General features: G+C 34.3%; 3 protein-coding genes across 3 annotated transcripts; all 3 read left to right on the top strand.

The window, feature by feature from the left end:
* The first annotated feature begins 105 nt into the window (after window positions 1-105).
* Window positions 106-5,412, top strand: Nuf2. Its single transcript, XM_068769947.1, has 5 exons — window positions 106-238; window positions 442-530; window positions 1,264-1,385; window positions 2,084-2,160; window positions 5,206-5,412. Exons 1-5 carry the CDS (start codon window positions 157-159, stop codon window positions 5,343-5,345), a joined length of 510 nt encoding a protein of 169 aa, XP_068626048.1. The 5' UTR covers window positions 106-156; the 3' UTR covers window positions 5,346-5,412.
* Window positions 5,413-6,404: 992 nt separating this feature from the next.
* LOC137926295 (WD repeat-containing protein 74-like) lies at window positions 6,405-13,871 on the top strand. Its single transcript, XM_068769894.1, has 8 exons — window positions 6,405-6,531; window positions 8,297-8,451; window positions 9,691-9,916; window positions 10,606-10,786; window positions 11,351-11,446; window positions 11,691-11,889; window positions 12,502-12,662; window positions 13,608-13,871. Exons 1-8 carry the CDS (start codon window positions 6,474-6,476, stop codon window positions 13,852-13,854), a joined length of 1,323 nt encoding a protein of 440 aa, XP_068625995.1. The 5' UTR covers window positions 6,405-6,473; the 3' UTR covers window positions 13,855-13,871.
* Window positions 13,872-15,192: 1,321 nt separating this feature from the next.
* On the top strand, window positions 15,193-18,210 carry LOC137926391 (dynein axonemal intermediate chain 1-like). The gene is made up of 3 exons (XM_068769994.1): window positions 15,193-16,395; window positions 17,277-17,461; window positions 18,114-18,210. Exons 1-3 carry the CDS (start codon window positions 15,193-15,195, stop codon window positions 18,208-18,210), a joined length of 1,485 nt encoding a protein of 494 aa, XP_068626095.1.
* Window positions 18,211-18,508: the final 298 nt, after the last annotated feature.

The following is an 18,508-nucleotide window of genomic DNA, read 5'->3' as shown; positions in this document are numbered from 1 at the left end:
ACAAAAATGTAATTTCTTAATTACCTATTTGAAATAATGAATAATATATGGCAACAAAATCCATACTGGTTTATCTGAGTTTGAATTATAAATTGTTCCCAAGTTTCTCATTAGTTTCGTCTGAGTTAGGTAATCCATTATAAATACGATAAAAATATGGATTTCTTGCTAAATGTAGATTCTAAATTGGATTCGTTAATAACTGAAGAAATAAAATCATTGAGTCGTAAAATTGATGGTACGGTTTTATAATATTATGTGATATAAGGCAGTAAACAATTTTTACAAGTTTTGGTATATTAATCTTAGAATAATAAATAGACTTTATAAATAATGTGTGTGAAATATGTTACAAGCCATATGAGAATGTTAATTGAGTTACTGTTCCCGATTATATTATGATAGAATAAATTACTGTGGCTACTTTATATACGTTTTCAGAGAAAATCCATAAAGAAAAACAACAAATCCAGGCTTACAAAATGAAAAATGAGCTGGAATCCAAATTAGCACTAGAGGCCAAGATAAACGTGAGTTACCTTTCATAACTAGATGTCTATTTATTTAAAATTCTGATGTAATTTTAGGACATCGTAGTTTGTTTTACTAGTTATAAACTGTGTTACAGCCGACGTTTTACTTAAATAATACATTGAAATATGTCATAATTACGAAAACATTTAAACTAGTTAAAAATTGTATTATGTGTGTATGTATGAAGTTTGTATTTAAAAGTAAAAGGGGTTGTATTTGCTATGTCATAATTTTTCTCTTAGAGCCAACTTACAATTTTTTGCAAATTGTAAATATATGACTGACATATGAAAGGTATTTGGAAAAAGAAAAAATAAAAATGTAAATAAAAGTTATGTGAAAAAGAAATAAAAATACCAGTCATCTCATGATAGTGGTGTAAAACAGACCCTTTAACAGTGCCGAAATAAAAGATTACTTCGACCAGGAGATTAGGAAAAAAAGGTTCAGCAGTTTTAAGAGCAGCTTTTTACTTTATAAATCAAAATCGGGTAATTAATTTATTAATGTAGATAAAGTACTTGACATAGTCTAGCAGATTGATAGTGGTAGTGTTGGTGCAGAAAGCTTTCCAGGGTGATGACCACAAGCCCACATTTAGGTAGACAAGGTTGCAGGATTGGACTATGGAGGACAGGCTGGTTATCAGGACAATTTTTGGGGTAGACCTAAGCCTTGCAAAAGGTATCTTTCTGCTGATATGATGATACTTGTATGTACCATCACCAGGCCGAGCTAACAAAGCAGTTGGCTGATCTTGAGCGGCATGCATCTGAACTGGAGAGGGTGTGTAATGGATTTGCAGAGCTGACCATTGCGGAAAGTGATAAAAAACGCCTGGAGATTGCCAAGTGAGTGCCCAATAAATTTAAAAATAATAGGTGTGCATAAATCAAGTCAGCCCCCTGTCTAATTTCATTACAAGCAGAACATTATTATTTATTGTGGGTGTGTTAAAGATGTAAAAACTTTAGGGGTGTAAATGTACAGCTTATTTGTTGTAAATCAATGTATAGTGCAACAACTACATAAAAATTAACATTTCCGCAAATAGTAAATAATATAATGCTAATATAGTAAGAAAAATTTATTTCAAAATTCAGATTACTACATATTAAAATTAATTGTTCCTGCTAAGTTTGTACTGCCTAAAGTTATGGGCCTGTTACATTCCTATAGAAATAATAAGTAAATGTAACATATTTCAGAGTAATAGCTTTATCTGCATAGATTGGAAAAAAATAAAAAAGACATCACAAATGAGCTATATTTTCACACTTTTAAAGCTTTTTTACACATATAACAAATTAAAAAGATTACATATATACAAACTTATCATGATATCTTTAGAACTTTATTCTTAATGGATTTATAACTGTCAATTATTGCTTATTCACCAAGTAGAGGTCACCTAAATTTGATTTTATGACATTCAACTTGCAAGAATGTTGACAGTGTTCGCAAAGCGGATGGGGTACAGCTAGTCATATATAATAAAAAAGATTGACAATATGTTATTAACCATTTACCACCATAAAAATATTTCCAGAGACATGTACCAGGTAGCGAAAGAACTGACTGGTGTGCGTCCAGACTTCTCTGCACCACCGAATGTTGCCAAGGGCTGTATCCTTTTGAAATTCCATCATATATTCAAAATATCTATTGGAGTGGGCATTTACATGTAATTTTGATTAATTATTTTAACATTATAAGTAGCAAGTGGTACAAAAGTAATGTTGAAAGAACAGCATAATGTTAAAATAATAAAAATAAAAAAAAAATAAAAAAAACGTATTCTATTGTTGAAAAAGTTTATTTAAATATATGTGTATATATATATATATATATATCTATATATATATATATATATCTATATATATATAGTATATATATATATCTATATATATATATATATGTCTATATATATATATATATATCTATATATATATAGTATATATATATATCTATATATATATATATATGTCTATATATATATATATATATAACAACGCAAAACATCTGGCACTACAGTGTCAATATATCCTTTAATGTTAGTTTTCAAAGCTTGTAAGCAGTGTGGTTTATTGCAGTAAACATGAGATCTAGTGGACCCACTTTGCACAAGGCCAAATGCTTGGTTGTTTGTTCCAAAATCTTAAAATCTTGAAAATATTGATGCATCTCGTTTATTGCTACTATGACCGAAAAAATAAAAGATCGAATTGATTTATTCAACATTAGAACTGTTAACAAATCTCTTGTTATTCCTCTTAACTTATTAATAATTTGTTTTATTTTTGACTCTGCTGCGCAAGGTGTTATAGTTGTAGAGAAGAAGCAGGAACGAACTCCACAACAACACAGATGTGTACTATCTCTGTCCCACACTACCTATGTGACATTTTGTCAGTCGTTGTATTTCGTGCGACAGAGATAACGCTCTACGAAGCCGAAATTAGCCGATTGTCTGTTTTCAAAGGCCGGTGTGCAATATTTACCGCCGGGTTACTGTATTATCGCTTGCATTTATCTCTTTATAACTACCTAAGTAAGAAAACACCATCGGCGAATGAAGAGTCACGGGTATGTAATATGTATATAACAAAAGTTTTAAAAACTAAATAGCCGATCTATCCTCCTAATTTCTTTAGTGACATCTGTTATAGCGTTTATATTCCAATTTTAACCGTTTTTTCTTTATAAACCGCTTTTAAAAAAATCGCACAAAATCCTGTTTTTTTGTATGTTTAGTATGTTGAAATTTTGGCAAAAATAAAAACCACATTTTTAAGACTATAGCTATATAGCTAAATATATAAATATACACATACATACATACACATATACATATATATATATATATGTTTCGTGTATTTCTGGACTCCCGGTGGGAACCCAGCGGGCCATTCAGACAGAGAGTCGGACGTTTTCCAGTCGTGCCCAGTTAAATTACCACTATTATTGTCATTATTATTATTAAAATTACAATTATTATACAAACAATGTAGTCTGTACTGGCAGTGCGCGTGTCATATCGCTCTCGATGGATCCTCGTGTGGCAACAACAAGCCTATAGATACATCGTCGGTAGACCACACACTGAGTAGACTAATGACATAGTTAAGATTGCGGGTAGCCCTAAACCGTCATTTACGTTCTATGGGGGTGGCCTATGCCTTCCAGTGGATGCTTATAGACTTGTGGGATTCTTCCTACCGCTGGTAGGTTGAGAAGATAATTATAGGAATTCCGAAGTAGAAGTGTGTTTATTCATTCGTTCTTCGCCCATATTTATACGGATGTAAATGAACAGTTTTATTTCTGTGGAATTCCCCATCTCGTGACGTAATATTGTTCTTACAGCCTGAAGTAGAAGAAGAACACAAAGACTGTTGTGGGCAACAGTGTACAGTATTATAATACACTCCCATGTAATATCTATAAATTACACCAATACCTCACTTTGCGTCGTGGTTACGTTCCAAAAAAACACGACGCAAATTGATACACCGCAAAGTGAATTAACATTTTCTATAACAAACCATGTAAAGATAAAAGATAGGTTCCAGGGTCACGAAAATACTACTTTTTAAAAAGAATATTGAACAAAGTAAACATTTAAAAATCAAAAATAATAAAACTCTGCCAATAAATAAATTGGAATAATATTTATCTTTTTTGTAACCAGAAACAACACGTTAAAAATTTATATAAATTTATTAATCTCTTTTAAAAAATGCACAACACACTACGTAATTGAAACTGAACTCTAAAATTAGCAAAACAAAGTGAAAATAAAACTGTATTCAAATTTCGTTGATTTTTAGTTAGAAAGGGAATCCCCGAGTTTTGATGGCATGGCGCAATTAGAAATATAAGTGTTGCCATCTTTTAGAAAATTTCAAAAAAAATTAAAGACTCGAACCCAAAACAACGCAACCTCGAAAATCTAACGACGCACAGTGAAAAATAGTACTAATTAAGCAGCGAAGCTACTTCGAAAAAAACGCAAAACGAAACGACGCAAAGCGAGGTATTGGTGTACCTTGTAATAACCACAACACTCTAACTTCTTAGAGCCGCGAACAGAGTAGGTGAACAGAGTTGGATCCGGATCCATCCTTGGCTCGCCTGTGGTCCACGCTGCCGTCCCAAGCCGCATACACAACATCAACACTACACAGCTCTACTCGGGTAGAGCGGTTTACTACGTGCGAACGTCATCGTACAACTGGAACGCGTCTGTCCAGCTTCTGTTTTATTTTTAAGTTCAGACCCTACCTCTCTGTGAACTCAGTTCTGATGAAGCTGTAAAAGCCCGGGCTAACAGCATGAACTTCAACCGAAAGCTTGTTATAAATTTAAATTCATTGCACTAAAACTTGGAAAAAATCTCATGGTAATTATTATTAAGTATTATATTTTTATTTACATTACAACAGTATATGTATATATTGTAAATGTGTTCATAAAAAAAACCCGACTAAGTTTGTTGTGGTCTCTTCTCAGGTGAGTGCGCGTTTGAAAACCTCGTTAGCTTTAAGTAGAAAGATGCTTTATAGTTCATCTGACACACACTTGATCACTATAAATCATCTTATATGTATAATATTATGACTAAAGATATGCACCAAGACCTAAGATGAGAATCTCCTTAGCGTAATACAGATGTGAAGAACGAAGCTCGTCGACTTCTTCAGTCCTTCGAACATGATGCGACGGATACCGAAGCCTTGTGGACGCTGATCAGGAGTACAGCCACTCAGGACTGGCCGATCCTGGACAAGGAAAATACGGACCCCAATTAAATATCTTCACCAACATTATTTCAGCCTGAGCACGTCCTCTGACTTCCTCCAAAGATTTCCAATAAGAAGCCCTACGTAGCTTCCTATATCCAGAATCATGCTTGAACGAGGTCATCTGATCACCTTTTTTCACATTACAATTAATGTACAGGGTGATTGTTTATAGTCGTAAAAGCTTTAAAGTAGTGAATACATAGTTCTTTTGCAGTCAATTAAAGTATGGTGCACCCTATTGAAAAATCAAGTTTTAGTAATAAATAATGTAATGATTATATACTAAGAAAAAGTTCTATACAGTATGCCCACTATTTGAAATGCTTGTTAAAATCTCTTCATAATGCAATTTTTTTTTCTTCATTTGTGTAATTTTTATCTATATTTTAGCTTAAATTATTATTCCTCTTAAGATTTAAAATAATTATATACATAGACATAACAATAATGTAATTTATGAATATTTTAGGATTAAATAATTTTTTTTACATTTTCTGCGTTTTTTTTTATGTATTGCACCATCAAGTAATTTTATCGAAGTAGTTACAACACTAGCTAGTGTTGCTATACCAATAAGGTGCAAAAATTGAGCACATTTTTATAAATTTGGTAAATATATTTAGTCTTATACAATATAGCTGTTAATTCCTAATTTTTTAATTAAATAGAATGCCCCAAGACTAGTCCGTTTTAAAATGACAACTTTAATAAAATGGAGCATTACAGCATTAACTGATATTTCTTATTAATAACAACATAAAATGAATTAAATAGTCATACGTTTCATTCATTTAATTTTATAAAGAAGGGTTACAATTTTTCGATATCACAAGAGAGCACCAATATTTTTATTTGTGCCATTAAAGTTGTCATTCAATAAAAAAAATAAACAAAATAGAATAATTTGAAACAGAATTATCAATGAGAATAGGTTAAAAAATACGGGCTTTTGTAGAGTTAAAAATTATTGCACAATAGACATTTCTGTTAAAATCAAGAATTTCAGGAAGATTCTTTAACGGTAAACACTCGATATGACATTGTCAAATTACATTTGACGTAAATATTCACGTGTTGTGATTCGAAAACTGGTTGTTTTCGTTGAAAAGAAATTTAAATGTAAACTCTATTAAGATGGTAGACGATAAACAGTTCGATATATTCGTCGCTAGCAGTATTGGATCTTTTAAACGTAAGTCGTGTCAAATATATTTTATCTTTACTTTGGCATACCGGCTTAAAAACACTAAACGGTTTAAAAATAATCGTACAAGAGTGATTATATCATTGGTTGATGAATTAATATGAATTATGCGCTTTGTTATTAACATGTACGTGTAAGAAGGTTAATGTTACTGGTGTTTTTAACCTATTGGTCGACAAACCACGATTTTGAAGCCACATGCGACTTCTTGCATGAAATGTTGTTTGCAGATGCAGAATATTGTTTACTATTTTACCTTGAAAACAGATAGTGTAATAATGTTGAAGAAAAAAAACGATGCTTTTTAAAAAAAACTTTTCTGTTAAAAAAATATCTGGTAACCTGTACAATATGTTATATGTGTACACTATAATATCTTAAAGAGTGGTCATGTATTAAAGCGCTATAATACAAAATTATCTAGTGTTGGTTCTATCAATAATCAGGCTTTTCTACATACATCAATTATACTTTCCAAATATTTCTACTAATTTTAAGTATTTTTTTGTCACTTTTTTTTTAGTGTAGCTATTAGTCTTCAGTATATTTTTTTATGTTTACATGAATATGTTGTAAAATCAAAAAGTACCACATGTTATTTAAGTCATTATTCCATGTATATAGAAAAATTGTACCATCATTTATGAGACCTTGTTTCTACTTTAAATCATAGGTCTCCGTCAAAAGTTGCAGTCTTGCGATGCCTGCATCTAATGACTTAATGTAACTATCTTGTGGGCTCCACCTTAAGGGTGGCCTCACCATTCTGCATCTACCAGAGCACTGCCACTCAAGAACTATTGGTTGTATTAATGATGATGTTCAAGAATAGACATTGAACATAATGAGGATCATAGAAATACCACATATGATATACACTCATTTTGCATCAGGGTTTGCCTTACTCAAGCCAACCCAACTCCTCTAGAAATCCCAGCAGGCTCTTGATGTCACCAATATTCTCGCAGAGGCACCTCAGTGCAATGAGATGGGCCTTGCAGGGTGCTCCCCCTGTACACATATGAAGTAGTGCTGGCACATGGGCAGCAGTATTGTCCTCTTCCAGGCATATTCTGCACAGAGTCTGTTCATAACACCTTTTGTAAACAGATGTTTGTTAAAAAGACCATGACTGGTCAAGATCTCTGGCACCAGGCACAGTAGGAGTTGAAACGAAAACACTATTCAATATGCAATAAAATAATCTTTACATAAAAAATTATTGTTTATAGGTATACAAGCTTTAAATGTATGAACGTACAGGCTGGTTCTGTATATTAAAGTACATCCTATCCAAATATCAATGGTCTCAGGAATAATAAATAATGTAATGATCATATACTAATAGAAAGTGTTTTCAAACTGTGGACTACTACATATGAATATTAATTATTGTAACCTAACTCTGCCTGCAGACTGAGCACTGCAAAAACTTATTAGCCTTTAACATTCCAATAGAAAATATAAGTCAATGTAACATATTTCCGAGTGATCACTTCATCTAAGAAGATGTCAAGTAAATATAAAAGCTATAAAGCTATCTGTTGATTAATGAGCTATATTTTCACACTTTTAATTTTTCATTTCATTCTTTATTTCCATTATTTCAGAGTTATCACTTTATTTAGGGTGATTGGAAGTAGGTACAAAACTTATAAAGCTTTTTACTGACAAATAAGCCAATTACCCTGTTTACCTTTAATAGAAATATGACCAGTAATTTTTTAATTGTAATAAAAAATATACATTTCAGATGTAAAATATCATACGGATCAAACAAAAAATAACAAGAAATGTTTGGAGAACCTTGTGGATGTGAAGTGCTTACAGAAAGATGACTCTATCACCACAATGACATGGGGCAACAAGGATCAGACAGAGATACTTTTAGCGAGGAAAAATCGACAGGTTTGAATTTAAGACTTTTATTAATTTACAAAGTATATTGTTATGTGTCATAGGGGCTAAAAGGTGTTCCAGTGATAACCACAAACTGAATCCACTGATCTGGTGACATATTTAAGGTTGCATGGCAATCTTTTGGAGGAGGCTTATGCCTTGCACAGCGTCTATTGATTAACATGATGACTGGCATAAGCTTGTGGGTTAAATAATTTTTCTATCTACCAGACATTTGCACATATGTACTTATCACTGTATGTCTGAAACCATAAGAATTATAGATTTGAAATTGTACAGGAATATTCCTTTTGCTGTGTATACATCAGCCAAGAATGGATTTTACGAAATTCTTTTTTGAAAGGAGTTAATGGTTCATAAAAAAATGAATAGTTTTAAAGTAGAACTAACTTATACACTAGGTTAACACATTCCATGTCATGTGGGGCCTATACGACCTCCGCCGCACTTTCGGTTTAAGTCATTTGCAGTTCTCATTGAAAAACAAAGGATTCTTAAACAAATTAATTGCAGTGTTGAATATAGATCACATCATGCATGCGTGTACGTAATTCATATTAAAATTTATAACTTTTTCCTGCTAATTATAGCTTTGCAGTATTGAAGAAGTGTAAAGCATACGTTTTAAGCGACTTTTCTCAATTTTTAAAGTTTGGGTATTATATGCTCCACGCGGCCTGGATGGAAAGTCTTAGAAAAATGCCGAGGCAAGGAAAGTGTTAAATATTTTTTTGATGCGTAAAAAATTATCATGAATTGTACATGTAATCCACACCAGGGTTTAGTAACATGTGGCAGTCTGTCAACTAAAATTGAATTTATTTTATTGATTTTATTCCATCAATATATTATTATAAAATTTATTATAATTAAATGGTTATACATACTAACAAAAAAACAACTTGTTTGTGTAGAGTTATTGACACAGCTACTAATTCAAACTAGCAATACAAATGGTAGGCGATTTTTTTGTATTGAATTTATATATGAAAAGTTTTCTTTTTTAGTTCAAGGTTTTTAATTCTAATTATTATTATAATACAAAGTTTAGTAGGTTTTTAAAGTGTTACTTTATTATTTGCGGCCCAATTTTAAATTTTAAATTGGCCCCTTGATTAAAAAGGTTGCGCACCCCTCGATTACACGAAGCGAGCAGCAGATATCTAGCTATACTATATTATTTTTAATAATTAGCAGAAATGATTATTTCATCTAATTTATTCCCAGATTCAATGCTATAACACACAAAGTGCAAATGTGACAAAAGTATACACAGCTGACTTTGGGGACGGAGATGTGGTGGGGCTGGGAATCCATGAGAGAAAACTCATAGCCGGAGTCAGAAGTGGAGTGGTGAAGGTTTGGAAGAAGAAGGAAGAGATCACGGTCTCGGTTGGTGGTAAAATTGATAGAATGAAAGTTTGCAGTGATGACACCACTTTATTTGGAACAGGTAAGTTTATGTTTTAATTTGTTTATGTTAAGCGTAAGTACTCACCCACTAAGTGGACTGATGACATAGTAAAAGCCATAGAAACCGCTGAATACATGCAGCACAAGACCTTTGGGAAATGCCTGTCTTACAGTCGGTGTCTATCGTTTGATATGATGATGATATTGTTTTTTTTTAACTTTGGATCATCCACAGCATAGGTTCTTAATCTTTAATAGCCTATAATTTTTTACATTTTCTTTATTTTCATTTTTTCTTTTAAATTTTTCTCTCTTTTTTATTCCCAATCATCAATACTCTCTAATGGTGTGTGCCAGTGTATAAGTATAACCTATATAAATAAAGAAAATTGGACTGTTTGTTTGTAACACTAAAATAACTACAAGCATATGAATATATATATGGTATATATACCAAAACTAATTTTTTAAATTATTCATTTGTCTGTCTGTTTGTTCCGGCTAATCTTTAAAATGGCTGGACCAAATTTTAGCGAGACTTGTAAGTAGCTGATATAACAATGAGTAATTTAAGCTACTTATATTTTAGAGAATTTTTTGAACAGAAAAAAAGGGACGAAAGACAAGCTGCGTTTGGTACAGTGTTTTTTTTTTAAGAATTGGACTCTAATGTTAAGGAAATTAAAAATTATTATTATTTCTTTTTCAAATGAGTTAATTACTGATCAGGAGGAGAGGAAAATGACTTGAAAGTTTGGCGAATTGGCGAAAGCACCCCAATATTTACCGCCAAAAACCCACCACACGACTGGTTGCAGCTGAGAAGACCAATATGGGTTTCTGACCTCACATTCCTCCCGGACCAAGGTGGTCATTTGTTGGCTGTTTGCTCCAGGTTCGGATACACCAGGTAAGATGGTTTTAATTTCCTTAAACTTTGTAAATAAGTGTTTATAAACGTGTGCCCTATCCCACAGGTGGGCAATTTGATTGTTAAAGAGGGCAATTCAAAAAAGGAGAATGCACAAAGCTCTGAAGCCATTTAAATGCAATACTATATTTCGGTACTAAAATTAGGGAAAAAAGCGAATTATTTAAGTTTTAGAATTATTAGTTGCGATAAATAATTATTAGATTAAAATCTTTATTAAAATCATTTATAACATGAATTTTTATTTATTTTATGAAATTTAACTTACTGTGATTTCTTTTTTAAACCTGTCATTTAAGTTTCTTAAGTGAATGGTTTAATTTCTTAATATTATATTTTATGTATGTTACATTGATGGCTATGAATACTTTTATTATATCCGTCTGGAACACCCTTTAGGTCTTCACAAAACTGGTTTTACTTCAGCTAGGGTAGAAAAAATTTTCAACTTTTAATCGTCGCTTGACAGCATAAAATTTTCCAATTCAAACATTAAAACGTACTAAAAATATGAATTTACTTTTGGGACATCCTGTATTTCAGATTATACGATACAAGGGCGCAGAGAAGGCCGGTTTGTACTGTAGAGTTCCCCAACGGCATGGCGGCCACTTGTATAGAATCCAGTTTTGATTCAAGGTTAGTTTTTTGTACTAAACACACCAGAACTCCAATTTATCTATATGAAACACAGCTGAAACACACCACTGTCTGATGTCACAACCTCAACGATTTACTGTGAAATTTTTGAGCAATATAGACATTATGAACACTCCAAAACACACTTGTCTGAATATTTATTATTACTGAAACCATTGATTTTTGTATAGTGTGTATTCTTAAAAGCTTTTATGCCTAACCAATCACCCTGTATACACTCCAGGCAGGTGCTCGTGGGTTTCGGCCGAGGCCAGTTGCACCAAGTGGACCTGAGGAAAGGCAAACCGGACAAAGGTTACAAGGGGTGCGTGGGCTGTGTGACCGACATCGCTGTCCACCGGCCTCTGAGGCTTGTGGTGTCCACCAGCCTCGACCGCCACCTCCGCGTCCACAGCTACGACACCAAGGAACTGCTTTATAAGGTAATCTTAAATCATTAGTATTAATTGTATATCAAAATAATATGTAGCTCATATAAATTACTTTTAGCGCCATCTAGTATTATGAATATTTCAATTTGATAAATATTTTAACTTATAATAAAAATCAGATAATAATAAACACAATTTTCAATTTAAATTATGTTCCATAAATGAATTTATTATGCATGCGCTAATATTTAAAGTAATTTTGATGTAATTTTTTTAATGTAACATGTGTGATGAAAAGTTTCAGGCATTTCTAAGAAAACATGGTTTTTTTGTCTAAATATGACGAATGAATCGTCGACGTGATTTTATTAGCATGTCAGTACCATTTTAAATATTTACTTATCTAATATCGTTTATCTTTTGCTTCAAAATAGTGAAATTCATGAAAAATTCACTTTTTTAATGCGAAAAAAGACCAGCCAGTATTTCAATTCATATTGCTTTGTTTAAATTGACATATGAGATGGTATATTGCCTTGGTAAAAAAAAAATACTTCACCACATGCGAAGGTTTCTTTACAATTTCAGTCTCCAAACTCTCCAATAACGCTGAATAAAATTCATAGTTTCTTATAACTTATGACTTTTACTATATATACATAGATATACCTAACATCGAAGCCAACAAGTGTGTTAGTGCAAACAGAGACGTCAACGCCGCTGCAGAATCCACCAGAAGTCCAGGAGAAGCAAGAGAAGGACGTGATCAAGGTCAATGAAGATGATGACATGGATGATCTATTCAATGAAATGGAACCTATTCGGTAATTCGGTTTTTTGTCATATTTTATTATACAGGTTGATTACACATTAAAATTTTATTAGAGTTTTTTGTCATATTTTATTATACAGGTTGATTACACATTTTATTTTACAGGTTGATTAGTTATATGTGTAAAAGCGTTAAAATAGTCCGTGTGTCGTGCAATTTCACTATTATTTATGATATAAGCATGGCAAAAATCGTCGGGATTTGGGTTTGTAGGGCACCGTCTTTATTGCACAGCTCTTTCTAACACCTTTCTATGTCCAAACCGTAGTTAAAAATCACATCATGTGCCAAATCATACGCCGGTGCTATAAATCAAATTATTTATTTATACACGAATATAATACAAAGTACAACTATAAATTTAACACCGAAGGTTTTTTCTGTTAGTTAATCTTATCTCCTGTGCAAAGATAAAATAACCCTCCTGCGTCGGCGAGTGCTAATTCACGCCCGAGAATAAAAACCGTTGCGGCCCGCTGGTATGAATTCACGCCGAGTGCCTATTTTCTTTTTTTTCCTTTTTTAATAATAAAATGAAGCCTATATTTCTAACTGGATAACGATTGCAAGATTCTTATAGTAAAAATTATCTAGAATCTATTTTTATCAGTATTTTAATTTTATCTATTATAAGCATGTGTCCGATGCCTACTATAGCGCGCGGCCTTTTTTTATAGGAAGACGTTAAGTGTTAATGAAGGAAGATCGAATAAGTACAAATGAAGAAAGAGTAAAAAAGTCATATACTATGATATCGTCATCATTATGATATTTTTAGAACGCCCTCAGCTGGACATAGGCCTCCCATATAGACTTCTAATAGAACAGGCAATAAGGGTCTTGCATCAAGTGTTTTCAGATCAGGTCGTCATATTGTGGGTAGTCGTTCTAGAATAAAGTATAGCTACATTTTAACATTCGTTTTTGTTATTCCCAGTGAGAAACGCAGGAAGAAGGATATCTCAGAAAAATCTGAGATAGAAGTCCCAGATTCCATAGCAACAGAAGACGTTGAAGAAGTCAAACCTTCGACCGAGGGCACCACGGACTTCGCAATAGAGGACAGCGTAGAAGACAAAGAAGCGAAGATCATGCAGTTATTGAAGAGCACGGAGAGGCAAAAACGGAGATTGGAAAAGAGAAAGAAAGAGAAGAAAGCGCGAAGCGTGTTTCATAATGCTTAATAAATATTTTAAATACACCCTGTATTCTTTCATTGCTTCCTAGTTAAAATATACTTGCGGGTCACTATTAGGGTTGTTTAAATAAACGCCAATACGTAAATAGCACAAAACCATCGACTGCCAGCGCCATCAATCGTCCTCTTGTATGAAGTTATAGATATTTTTCATATATAACACTACTAGACAGTCCTATTTCTACAGCTCAATTGTTTATAAACAGGCGTTATTCATTATCCATATAAGACCTTGAGTTTCAAGGAAACTTATTTTAAAAATTTTATTAATACATTTTTGTTAATAAAATTTTTCTTCATTTTTAGAATATAAAACAAGTTTTGATATTATTTGTACGCAGTTTTAAAAAACCACACGATAACTTGAACATTTCAGGAATTATTGATTTTAAGCCGTAAACCTTTTTTTTTTAATTTGTCAGTGAGATTTCGGAAAAATTTACATAATTAAAATTAAATATTTCAGACATGTGGAAGGGAAGGACAAGGGAATTGAAATAAGCAAATGCTAAAAATAAAATGATAGTAATGTATATTGAACTTCAATAATAAATTAATGAATGAAAAATTCATCAAACGAATTCCTTTTTGTACGTATTAAAAATTAAAAGTTATAATGAAAATGGCGCCATCTTTGATGAAAAAATACTAATGAAATATGACAGATATTTAGTAATAGTAAAAAGTAAAATTAATGTCAGAATTAATTGGTGTATATTTATAAAATTAATTAAACATGGAAACCCTTTTATTCTCTTGTTATCTGACAGAAATATTCCATTTCTTAATCTCCAACGCCATCTAGTTTTATAAAAATAAAGTTGGTATTGGTTTTAAAATTAAAAAAATTCTTAATCTCATTAAAAGTTTTTCATTTATATTAAAATGAACACAATAGCTGATGTTTCATTGTTATTAAAAAGAAAGAGATTCATTGTTACCATCTTCTATCAACTGCTCACTAACAAGTTTTCAGGGGATGGACAACGTCTCCTGTGTATCATAATATACCACACTGCGATCAGCAACCCGCGTGCCAAGCAAGACGATTAGGTATGTCCCCCAATAGATATTTTTGAGTTGAATTTATGTCTAACTATTACAAAAAAATGTAGTAATCTTGTAATTAAATGTTAAAATAATTATAATTTTACACCTACAGTTGTAAGTCTTTTATACTATTAAATAAATAGAGAGAACCGGCAAAAAGTTTGTATTATACTATTTATGAAAATATGTCGTCGCCATGGCAACTGTCAAACAGAAAACAAAAACAAAACATCGTCGCGGCCTTAACTTAGCTGAATAAGTTTGGGGAGGCATAATGTCGGCCCTCAGCGGATACGACTCCGAGGCGGTTGGTTTCGAAAGCATCGCTCCGGAACGGAAACCAGGCAGTGAAACTTCTACACAGACCTGCGAATTCGGAGAGAGCGGCGTCGGCTCACAAACTGTTCTCTCCAAGGACATCGGCTGCACCGCCGACCCAGAGGACCTTGAAGACGATATCTTCAAGGAATACCCTCCACCCGGACTCAATGACTTCCTTCGCAAAGTCGTCCCAACGATGATGGAACAGCTCGACCAGAACGACAAAGAAATGCTTTACAACTCTTCAGATTCGGAAGACGAAGAAGCCATCATAGCAAAAGTGTCCCAGGAGCTAAAGTTGGAAGGTCACGGTCTGGGCGCCGGCGACCATCGCTCATCCATCCTCAGTTGCACTTGGAGCAGTGCCGGTAATTCCTTGGCTATCTCCATCGGTGAAACTCAGCATGAGACCTGGTGCCAGAACCCAGGCCTGATAAAAGTGTACACACTAAAGCGATCTGAAGGCGACAAGTTAGTCCACACCTTGGATATTTCTGAAAAGAACTGCGTGACTGTTCTGAAATTCCACCCGGCGGTAGCAGCGTTGCTTGCATATGGTACTGTGACTGGAGAGGTGGTGCTTTATAGTCTGATGACGAACAGACCTTGCCATGATGAAGGTCTGACGTCTCCATCAGGTTGCCACGGGTCACGGCGAGTGTCAGCTCTCCTCTGGGCGGACGCACACTTGGCGAATACCTTCCTCACGATGCAGATCAATAGTAAGGGAAAGCGACGTGGTGCTTCAGACCAGATTCTTGTTTCCGCTGGCAGTGATGGCACTCTCAACGTCTGGCAAGTAAACGCCAACTTGAAGATATTTGAAAACGTAATCTGCTATACGCTCAACGCCAACCGCAAACCGGCGCCTGACATCACCTGCTTCGACTTCATTAAGAGGTACTGCTTAAGGAGCTTCGACGAGAAGGTAGCTGAGGATATCTTTGTGGTCGGAACTAAGTCGGGGAAGCTTTTCTTGTGCAAAATAAGAGGCTGCGAGGAGGGTGTCCTGGACCCGGTGCACGAAGAGCTGGAAGGCCACTCCACGTGCGTGTTGGACGTGGCGTTCTGCTTCCAGAAGCCAGGTGTATTCGTCTCCGTGTCTATGGATTCGGAGTTAAGGCTCTATAACGTGGCTCAGACCTGTCCTTTAAAGGTATGCCTGGAAGTATACTTCCATTTCAAATAATCCATATTTAAGTCTCGAATAGAGTTAGAAGGACTTTATTTTGAGTCTTTCAAGATTCTAATTTTTAGGGCGCTGAACTCTGAACTCTGTCGGTGGATACAGCGGCCACTAGGTGGACTCATGGATGCTGGCAGCGAAAGATTGGCCGTCGTGGCGATCTTTGTGGGAGATTTATGCTTTGCAATGGGTGTCTGACATAATAACGATGATATTAATGATTTCTGACAGCGTTTTAGGTGTAAAGATGTTTTCGGATTTATCTGCATAGCTGTTCCATACGGAATGCTTATATTGACAAAACAACATGGTTGTTATACACCCGCGGGTGTAGTGCCGAGAAGTGTTTTGTTAGTCGAACGGCGTATTGAGTCAGTCAATTATTTGTGTCTTTTCTCAAATTAGAGTTCTGTAGCGGCGGCATTGTTGAAGGCATTTCAAAAAGTTATTCTTCGCTTAACGTGCCGTCGCATAGAATTTGGGGGAAAATAACCTGTGATATTATGAATCACGTAGACCTCTTTACATTAACCAATCTCCCTTGGAGGCATCTGCGCTGGAAATATTGACCAACTTGTACAACCTTTCTCTAGGCTCCACCAAATTAATTATTCCTTTGTAGACAAGTGGATGTTCATGTTGAAGTAACAATAGCCAGGCCACTTCGAGGCCTTAAGGTTATGGAGTAAAGACCATAGACTACAGTGTAGGACGTTTACCCATAAATAGCTGATCTTCTTGAGGTCGTCTCAAAATTATTTAGACTTGGGTCCTATTGGAAATCTATAGAGAAGGCATATGTACAGCTGTGGATGTCTTATATTGGAAACTAAACTAAAGAATTATTCCAGGTGTTCTGTCTGGATGTGGCTGTAAGCTGCATGGCATGGCTGGGTAGCAGCGCGTGCGTGGTGTTGGGACTGGCAGCTGGTAAGGAGGCTGTGCGGGTGTACAACGCTGCAAACGGGAGAGCGGTTCCCATCGAAGGTTTCCATGGAGAGTCCAGCGTAACCTGTGTGGCTGTCACTCAAAGCGGGTTAGTATTTTACTAGAATTTTGGAGCTGGAATCCAATGGCACTGAAAGGTTCTCGAGTGGCGAACACGTGGCTTTGGTAGGGCTCCACTAAAAACCGATGACATGGTTAGGGTTGCCGGAATTTGCGGAAAGTGTTTGGAGGTGGCTTATGTCTTGCTGTAGGCGTCTATCGAGTGATATGATGATGATGAAGACTTATATGTAGACCTTGTACGCAGTGATATAAAGTTTGAAGTAAAAATAACTATACACTAATAATATGTTCCCGTCTCTAGGAATGTTTATTGTATAGATCAGAGCATACATACCATAAAATGAATCGCCTGCATCCTCTATACATAAAGGCGGGGATATTTCAATTTGTATGTAGTTTAATTGGCCATATTTTAATGATTATTTAATGTTTTGCTCTTTATTTTTATTTCGATTTTTAGTTTTTTAATTCATTGTTTACAATCCGTTCTATTTAGTGCCTAACTAAATTGAAGTAAAGTATCTTTTTTTAATTATTAGTGTCTTGTTGGTTTATCACAACGCCCTAACAATGTCCAGTTTTTAACATTACGGTTCGTACGACCACTTCTTACCCCATATTGCCATATGTCTTCAAGAGTCCCTGAACTTATTATTCATGTTTTTGTGTGTCAGCAGGAGCTACAGGGTGGTCGTGGGGCACGAGGATGGCAAGCTTCAAGTCTGGGAGATACCCGCTCGTCGCGCCCGCTTCACAGCCGACGAAGATTTCTGAACAGCCTGCATACTCCAATGTATTAAGACGCCAGTTGATTCTAGATTTACACCAGCTTAAGATGCGAAAAAATTGTCTTGGATTTCAAATAGATTTTATTTTACTTAACATCGGGGACTCCCTTGATCGCCTATTATTTTTTAAATTAACCATCCTAAAGCCAATATTCTAAGTGATATTTTTTTTACTTTTTAGATGTTTTAATGACAATAGAATTGCTACAAGTTTAAATAATTTAGAGAATGAATTCCTTTTACTAGTTCTTTGGGAGTTTGTAATCTTAGGAGTCGAGGGAGGT

The sequence above is a fragment of the Battus philenor genome, unplaced genomic scaffold (genome assembly GCF_028537555.1).
Source record: "Battus philenor isolate CCGP_79_NKW_IND1 unplaced genomic scaffold, ilBatPhil1.0.hap1 SCAF_29, whole genome shotgun sequence".
NCBI lineage: Eukaryota > Metazoa > Arthropoda > Insecta > Lepidoptera > Papilionidae > Battus > Battus philenor.
The sequence above is the reverse complement of the archived record's forward strand: the minus strand, read 5'-3'. Positions and strand labels throughout refer to the sequence as shown.